We start from the raw sequence: 9,349 nt of genomic DNA, 5'->3' as shown, positions 1-9,349 counted from the left end.
AATGTTTAACCATGAAAGTAGCCTGCTGCTCAGTATGCTGGCACTGGTACTATCTTTTTTATCATTTTAAGGACACTGAAAACGTTTCCTTAAATGAAACCCATTTTATTCCCAGTAAAGACAAACTTCTATGTAATTTAATTCCGGAAATATCATTGCATTAGCTCTGGGTCTTTTACCTGCTGTACACCTGCCCAGACTCCCACACAGAACAAACCCTGATCAAACACACGTCTGGCACCATCCACTCTCAACTGCCTCGCTCAGGTTCACGCGGAGCAAAGGTTCAAGTGAAGCGGTCAGCCTGTAACCTCACCCACACACACACACACACACACACACACACACACACACATTCATTCATATCATCTGGAAAGGAAAGAGCAGACTGAATTGAACTCTCTGGTTGGTTATCTAGCTTTTAATCCACAAACTGGATGTCCCTTTGTCCCATATGGCAATAAATCTGTTCATCAATCAAATTATAATGCTGTTACACCTTTGCAAAGCTGCCAGAAAACCAAAGTTCTTAACATGTATGACAGGTGTAAAATGTTATACACCTGATCAAGGTCAGGCCAAGCTTTTAATACAGAAGAATAGTTCTATTTAAGGCAGCATGAAGCACTAATAAATACCACATTAATCATAGTGTGCATGAACCCTGATCCAGAGCTGGCACCTGCGTCATTCTTTCACGTGATTGGTTGAATGTGTATTTTTTTAGAATAAAGAAAGAATCCAAAAGAGAATCCAGGGGAGCAACTGTGATTTATTCGTATATAGAACAAAACTGTTTCAACAACATCAAAAAAAGAGGACTAACAGTAAGAGCACTGGTGGTGGATGTTGCTCAAAGAGTAGGAGTAGGAGGAGGGGGTGGTGGGTAAGGGTGGGGGGGAGGTTTGAGAAGTTCCACCTCTTCTGCCGGCCCGAGAGATCAAACCGTTGTTCTTCACATCACGACGACAAAGAACTGCTTCGGCAGGAGGAGGGTCCGTTCCTTTTCTTACACCAGCCTTTTTCTGCTTTGATTAAAAAGTGCTGGTTTCCCTCAGTTCGTTCATTCGACGCTGCTGCAAATCATCAGTGTGAGTGTGTGGTGCTCATTTAACTTTCAAACAAAGACAAAAGTCGTCTTGGCAAACAGAGAACATGCCAAAAAAAAATCTCTCTTAACATTCTGTAGAATAATTTACTTTGTGTCACCACAGGAAACCACCGCTAGACGACTTTTGCACAGATGAGGTGCCAATGCTGGAGTGTTCCTGAACTACATCTCCACCAAAGTGTATTAAATTAAGGGCAAAACCATAAACCATTCCTGATATACTGTAGAAATTTAGTGAAGGAGCCACCATGATTGTATAATTGCTCAAATTTGCTTGTGATTGTTGCTGAGGTTTACTTATGAGTGAAATAGTGTTTGTACAAAGTTTTCCAACACTGGCACCTCGACTTCAAACGGTGTGCATCAAAAGAAGGTTTTTTGGAGGGGGTTCAGGCACATTTCCCCAGGACGTAGGACCCATGCTAGTGATACACTCTACAACAAGTTACAGGTGACGAAATGACAAGACGATCTCCCTTTTTCACATCGCAGCCTCTGCTAGGAGCACTTAACACTGAGGAGCAGCGGAGTGATGACCTCACAGGAAGCGGATTCCTGCTCCAAACTGGACACCGTCACATATCCTACGAGAGGAAAGGAAGAGAAATGAATTGGAGAGTGGCAATACTGAGGTAAAAAAAAAGATCAAGGTCATGTCCATGTATCATACGATAAGTCCATATATAGACATGATGATTACATTATTGTATGAGGCGATAATTATTGTGACAGGCCTATTTACAGAGGAAAAGAACTGCTGCTCTGAAAGTTTTAAAAGTTACTTCAAGTGATGCCCACATTGGTGGGATAACAATTAGAGTTGGGCAATAAATCCATATTATATCTTTATCATGATATTTTGTAGATATTGTCTTAGATTTTGAATATTGTATTATGGTGATGTGGAATAAGTGTCTTTTCCTGCTTTTAAAAGCTGCATGACAGCAAAAATGTAACTTTCTGACCTTAACTGATTGTTCTATTATCTGCCTTTATCCACTTAGTCATTACATACACATTACTGATGATTATTTATCAAAAATATCATTGTGTAAATATTTTGTGAAAGCACTGATAGTCATCCCTACAATATTGTCAAATATCGATATCGAGGTATTTGGTCAAAAATATTGTGATATTTGATTCTGCTCATATCAACCAGCCCTAATAACAACAGAGAATAACTGAGACTTATGGCAATTAACACATTAGAGAAACACAATAAGTATGGCAACTCTTCCAGCTGATACCAAGTAATAAGGTAATAAAAATCATTTTAATGAACATCATTCCCCAATCATATTAAATCGTGATTAATCATGTCAACAAAAGGATTGTATATGTCGGCTACAAGAGTGTTAGAGCTTTCTAAATAACATGCATGACTGGACTTGTATTACACACATGTGAGATTAAAGCTATAAAATCAATGAGGTGTTGTAGTGCTTGGCCCCCATTCAGTACGTTTAAAGCCTTAAATCTTATTTTTATGTTTCATTAGCCATCACTACACCACACTCTACACTACAGGAACATGTGGACATGTGTAGTGTGTTGTTCTTGTGACTGCAGTAGTACAGCTAGGAAAATTAGTAACAGGATTATAAACCTGGATGTAGTGACACACCTCTCAAAATCATGTATTTTTTGGGTTGAGATTGATATAAAAGCAATATTGATGAGTCTTAAAAATACAGTAAAATGATAAGTGTAGTTGAGCAGTGGTCATTGGCTCCTACCTGTCTCCACTCTGAACTCCCATGGGCACGCAGTAGTTCAGTTCCAGTCTTGCGATGTTTCCTAGGCGCAGCACGATACCAGCTCCGTATGACCAGCGGATACACTCAGCCAGCTTCTGAAGATGAGCCCGGGGACCTTCACCTACACACACACACACACCAAACACTAATGTCACACCACAACCAAGACCGTTTCATTTCAATCCAGTCTGTCTTGAGATCTAGTATCTAGTGATATTCTGAGTCCCGCCCACCGTAGTTGAGATTGCACAGGTTGCCGGCGTTGAGGAAGAAGTGTGTTCTGAAAAGGTCTCCGAAACCGCCTTTCCCTGGTCGGAAGGGTAGAGGGGTGTAGAGGTGTAGACCGCCTGCCCAGTACGCCTCTCCACCCAGGTAGTCCCCTGAAACACAGCAAGGCCATTCACATTAGATTCATTTTACACACATTCAGATACTTACACACCACTATTCACTGTTCACTTTTGAAATGTTGATAAAATATGAAACCATGGATGCATAAATGTAGTTTTTTGTTTGAATGATACTGTAACTGAGGATTATTATAGTCTTAATTTGTCTCAATTTGAGGACAACAAAATATGGCTGTATTGCCTCTTATGGAACCCATAACCCATAAACCCATAAAACCCTTATTTAACTACAACAAAACCAGAATCTTTACTTATTGCAGACATTCAGATATGAAGCAGTTTTTGAGTTTTTCAGCTGGGCAGACAGTAAGAATCATTGTTACCTTCACTCTGTGGACCGATGCTGTACATCCCAAATCCTCGTACACTGGTGGGACCTCCGAGATAAAACCTGCACATAACACAGAAATATCACTGAATCATCCAATCAGAGTTCAGCTTCATCTCCTAATCAAATATCTGCCTTTTAAAACAAGTGAGATGATTGACAGCACACATTTATAGCAAAAAATATGACTTTAAAGATAAAATGAGTTTTTCATAAAGAAGCCATTAAGAGGAATTGATTTTAACAGTCTGAGATCATTCTCTTCATACAAAGCCAGTTTTGTTCTAATTATAAACTGTTGTGGTCTCCCACAGCAGGCAGTGATGTGTCAAAGCCAGATGACTCTTGGATGAATGAGACGAACCTGTCAGCGATGCAGGACTGCTGTCCTCCAATGGGATAAAGCATTCCACCCCACAGAGATGCAGACAAGACCTGAGGACACAAAACGTTGCCTTAAATACACAAAACCTCACATAGAAAATATTCAGGAAAAGAGTATACCAAAATCATAACTATTTAATAATGACTTGGCGCCCCCTGGTGTTTGGTACACCTCTAACAGTCTACAATCCTGCTGAACAGGTCTGGAGGGACTTTTTCTGTCTTACTGAGTCAAAGAAGAGCCGTCTGTTGAGCTGCAGCTCAAAATCCTCTTTCAAGAAGCTGGCATCTCCTCCTGTGTACCCGGCCAGCTCCTGCAGGGGCAAACACACACACACACATACACACTCAGTTTCATGTATGCATCACTGGACTTAACAAGGAAGATACATGCAGTACTTTAAAGAGACTGACAGTTATGCAATGTGTTTTTTTTTTATAAAGAGAGAAAACAAGCAAAAATACGAGACTCTGTGATTTTGTTACAGTTTGTAACGTCACACAGGGATGTTTCAAAACTTCACTGTGAACTGTGCTCATCAGCAGTGAGCTTTCACATCCACTGTTACTGAATAACCGTCCTGATGAAGGACCAAGTACCAGCTAGGGTTGCAAATAAGACAATTATCTACTGCCTATTTTCTGCATTATCTGTTTTTTTCTATATGAGGTCTCTCTTGAACATCTGTTAATGTCTTGTTTTGTTCGACCAACAGTCCGAAACCCGACAATATTAACTTAATGATGATAGAAAACAGAAAAAAACTGGCAAATCCTTACATTTCAATGAGCTGGAACCAGCGAGTTCCATCATTTCTGCTTTTATGTAACTAGTATCCAATAATAGATTCATAGTTTCAGCTCCGGATGTTATTTGGCTTTTAAAAGCATATCGTTTGAGGCTTGGCTACACTGCAGTTTCTTTTCCTCTGAATAGATCATTTATGGCCATATTCAGCTCTAAAACTCTTTTCTTCCACAATAAAGTGAGACAATTCCACCTGCTCCCAATTCAGGTTCTCTATTCTGTCCTGTGTACTGTCTGCATTGAAAACTCTTTCCTTCTCTTTTATGTTAAGCTGCAGAAATGAGAAAATATCTGTAATTGCAAACAAGTGAATGTACAGTATTAAGTCAGTAATGGACTAAATTACTTCATACATCTTATTTTGAAACAGAGTCAGCAACTGGGCCGGATGTCAGTATCAGTGTGCATGTGTATGTATATGTGCTAATCTATGCAAACTGACCTGGTTGATCCGCAGTAAGGCACCTCTGCTGGGGAAGATGGCAGAATTCCTTGAATCGACGGACACAGTGTGCTGCAAAAGACACAACCATACACATTTCATCAATAGAAAAACACACACATTGTAGGTTTAATAGTAGTAAAAGGATTGAGAAAGTACCGAGAGGGCAGATTTCAGCGAGTGTCCGCTCTCCTCTCGCACGGCGAAGGAAGCGCTGCGTGCCAGACAGCCCAGCTCCCTCCATACACCCTCCCACTTCAGCGTGTGGTTGGTCATCCCCAGAGGAAACTGCAGGGAGGACAGGAAGGTGGAGAACATTCATTAAAGTAAACCAATCTTTACCTTTAGCTGCTGGATGTGTGTTTGTAAGGTCAAGACAAGTATGGAACACACACACACACACACACACACACACACACACACACACACACACACACACACACACACACACACACACACACACACACACACACACACACACACACACACACACACACACACACACACACACACACACACACTCTTACGTTTAGTTCTCCAGACAAGCCTCTGTCAGTCTCTTTTAAGGAGCTCCATGGAAACTGGCCGGTGACTTTGTACGCGTTTAGAGTGAAGCTGAAACAGAAGAGAAAGACATCAATAAAAATTCCTACATGGTGGTTCAATCAATATCAAACAACTGAATAATTTAATGTATGAAATAGTTTTGTAACATTTTAAGTATGTAAAGTTTCCAGCTTGAATGAACATTCAAGATTGCCAGTGTTCCATGAACCAAGAAGCATGTTGATAGGACATTCTGAGCTTTAATAATGGATTTCTTTACTCTATAGTTCTGATGTTATAAGTCTCTCAATAGGAGGACCACCTGACAAGCCCTTATGTGTTTCAGTGCTCATCCTGCACATTTCTCTATTGTTCTTGTTCTCTTTTTCTAATCTCAATGTTCTGCATGTATTATGTATATTTCGTGCATTATGTATTTTTTTCTTTTATGAATAAAAAAAACAAATGTCAGCATGTAAAGTCCTACTGAATGAACTATTAGCCCTTCCTGTTTGCACTGTGAGCACAGACATATAGACACCTATTGCTGATTATTGTGATACTGAAGAAAACTCTAAACCTGATGATTATAAGGAAACATCTGCAATTATGAGGAGTGTCTGTTTTAAATATAGACTTCAACGCAAATTTATGGACATTTTTCTTTGATTGAAACATCTGCACAAACCACTCTGAATCTGAAAATATGTATATGATAATTTTAATATATTTAATAATAAATGATATTGTCATTTTGAAGATCATTTTATACCACTGATATAATGATAATATAATAGCATAATAATGCAATGGGGGTGGGGGGTGGGATTGAAGAGTCAGTAAAAAAACAGACTGCCATTATGGTTGGGCACACAGTTATTTAAATTTAATACCATATAATTGAATTTGACTGAGTTATTAGGGGGAGTGTGATTATTGATGAAAGTAACCTCCAGGGGGTGTAAAGGGTTAAAATTGCAGCAGTAAAGAAATGAAATGAGTCATTAATATGTGTATCTATGATGCTTCAGAAGTGTTTGGCTGCAGCAGCTGGTGTTGTGTGTGTGATGTGTGTGTTCTGTCCATACTTGCGTTCAAAGTGTCCGGGCTGGGGCTTGAAGAAGGAAAGACCGTAGGACGTCTCCTTTGTCCCGTAGGAGAACTGGAAGGTGAGTTTCTCGGCTCGGCCCAGCATGTTGGGCAGCTTCAGACCCAGCACCTGTAGAGATAGGACAGAGGGTCACACACACACACACACACACAAACACACAAATACACACACATTGATAAATGATAATATTTAGTGGTCATTTAGGCTGATAAGTGTAATTGTTCATTTGTTAATAACATTTAAAAACAGCTTTATTAGTACATTTTAAAGTGTCTCACCATGCTTCCTTCATTATTGCCGACCATGGTGTTGTAGCTTCCTGTCAGTCTCTTTACCTCTGTCACCTCAAAAGTGACGTCCAGACCGTTGGGCAGAGCGTCCGCACCTGAAGGAGTAAAGAAGGTTCATCATACAGTCACATTTAACAGGTTAGCTGACAGGTAAATGAATTCAAGAGCAGGAGATACATTAAATCTGCTGCAAAATTCTGAAAATGTTCTTTAATTCACATCAGAGCTTAGAGATTAGAATATGTTTATATATATTTGTATGTATTGTGGTTCTTATTTTGTAGGTATCAGTGAATGACTTACCTTCAGAGGTGTCAATAAGCACCTCCACCTCTTTGAAGATCCCCAGGCGGAGCAGCTTCTGTCTGGCCAGGTGAGCCTTTTTCATCACCTGTGATCACAGAGCTCTGTGCTTACTGAAGTTCAACATAATGCAGACATGAAAATAATCTAATTAGAGTGAATAATGTGATAAATACATACATCGATGAGGTTTCTGGCGTGGAAAACATCAGAGATCTCGTAGCCCAGCAGATCCTCTTTAGTCCTGCCCAGACCCTGGATGTTCACATGTTGGACGATCACCTGCAAGGAAAGATTTTATGTGGATTAATTCTACATCACTGTCATCTAAAATGGACTTGGCCTTCTCACAGCTGACACCTGTAAAAAATGTTTACATCAGTGTTATATGTTAAGACACAGAGCTTTTTATTTGTTACAATGACTAACTCCTTGTACGTATCTATAATTCATAAATACTGTCATCCTACTGATACTGATGCTAATGTGTTCAGATTGATATTCAACTCACATCTTTGTTTTCCAGGATCTCCTGCTTGGCCTCGTGCTCCGGCTCCGGAGTATCCACGAAGTCATCGGGGTGGACGCCCAGGTCTCTGCCGTGCATCGGGACAGGATCCAGACTCTGCACCAAGGACAAGTATAATACTTTTTCTTACATCAGTCAGTCAAATGCAATTAAACATGAAAACCCTACAATTCATTTTAGTCTGGGAAAATGTTTTGTGTCCAGAGAGGAGTTGGGTCCACTAAGTGATTCTGTGCTTTGTGGTGTTCTTTATTTATTTATCTTAAAATGTGAGGCAAGATAGAGAAGAGAAAAACATGAACGCTTGCATTTAAAGGGCAGGTTCACAATTTCTCCAGGTGTCCATATGAACAACGAAAGAGACTTGTTATGAGACATACTTGAAAAAAAAAAAAGTGAACCTGTCCTTTAAAACTAACACAGTACAAAAAGCTATGTATGGCAGCTGTCTGTCTGGGAGAGAAAGGGCAGGAAAGTCAGTGGGTGGGGCTTTCAGTGAGTATCTGATGTCCTATGACCAGTGAATGTCACAGTACAGTTAGTTCAGATGAGTAGATGAGAGTTGACTCGGCGCATAACAGCATTTATAGCATATGAGACTTGATATACTCTGGTATTTACGGTAATTGAAGCATAGTGGAACACTATTACAGAGACGTGCAATGAGTTTATGACATTATTACGCTGTTCTAGGTTCATAAAATGGCTTTTATATAACGCTACTCTGTTTAGACACCACCTGAAAAGCACCAACACTGCCCCAGTTGCCGCCACAATATGTAAATCGAATATTAATGCCGTTAATAAAATATTATCTCATTGTGACAACAGCTCCCAGCCTGCAACACTGCAGGCTTTGAGCACAGGCTGGCGGGGAGGTCATGGCAAATAAATGAGCAGTAAGAAGAAGCTGTCAGGAAGAAACGACGTTTACCTTAGCATGGACAGTCCCCATGGTTACTACCCGCGCCTAAAAGCCTCTTCAGTTGGGACTTGCTACCACGCGCGGAGGAGAAAACTGCTAAATGACAGCGGCTACTTTCTCCAGCACCAAACCCCCTTCAAGAGAGACGCCATGACAGTTGGTGAGGTCTGGTGTTGTGTTCGGGTGCTCCTCGTAATGTAGGATACTTCAGCTTCGACGCTTTCTTCCCTATCTCGCTATATATAAATCAGTATGCAACGTTAATGTTTACCGTGTGGACGCTCCTACTACTATAATAACGTCATTGAGTAACTTCTTCAAGACATTTTGGCTAGATGAAAAAATATAGGCTTGTTATATATAAATGTGTTCATTTCATCTTACAATTTAAGAAAAACAGTA

The 9,349-nt window shown here is 40.1% G+C and overlaps 1 protein-coding gene across 1 annotated transcript; it reads right to left on the bottom strand.

Moving 5' to 3' along the window:
- Window positions 1–754: 754 nt before the first annotated feature.
- samm50l (sorting and assembly machinery component 50 homolog, like) lies at window positions 755–9,100 on the bottom strand. The gene is made up of 15 exons (XM_062444027.1): window positions 8,957–9,100; window positions 8,005–8,118; window positions 7,674–7,775; window positions 7,494–7,581; window positions 7,179–7,285; window positions 6,878–7,008; window positions 5,771–5,858; window positions 5,403–5,531; window positions 5,244–5,315; window positions 4,221–4,307; window positions 3,974–4,044; window positions 3,605–3,672; window positions 3,105–3,251; window positions 2,851–2,992; window positions 755–1,695 (listed from the first exon to the last, which is right to left on the bottom strand). The coding sequence occupies exons 1-15, from the start codon at window positions 8,975–8,977 to the stop codon at window positions 1,650–1,652; spliced, it is 1,413 nt and encodes a 470-aa protein (XP_062300011.1). The 5' UTR covers window positions 8,978–9,100; the 3' UTR covers window positions 755–1,649.
- Between the last annotated feature and the right edge of the window lie 249 nt (window positions 9,101–9,349).

The sequence above is a fragment of the Scomber scombrus genome, chromosome 22, assembly GCF_963691925.1.
Source record: "Scomber scombrus chromosome 22, fScoSco1.1, whole genome shotgun sequence".
NCBI classification, from domain to species: Eukaryota; Metazoa; Chordata; class Actinopteri; order Scombriformes; family Scombridae; genus Scomber; species Scomber scombrus.
This window is presented reverse-complemented; position numbering and strand designations above follow the sequence as displayed.

Coding starts and splice junctions, on each gene's coding strand:
- samm50l (XM_062444027.1), bottom strand. CDS start 8,977: ATGGGGACTGTCCATGCTAAG. Junction 8,119..8,956: donor TGGGGACTGTCCATGCTAAG/GTAAACGTCGTT, acceptor TCCTTGGTGCAG/AGTCTGGATCCTGTCCCGAT. Junction 7,286..7,493: donor GCTTATTGACACCTCTGAAG/GTAAGTCATTCA, acceptor TTACTCCTTCAG/GTGCGGACGCTCTGCCCAAC.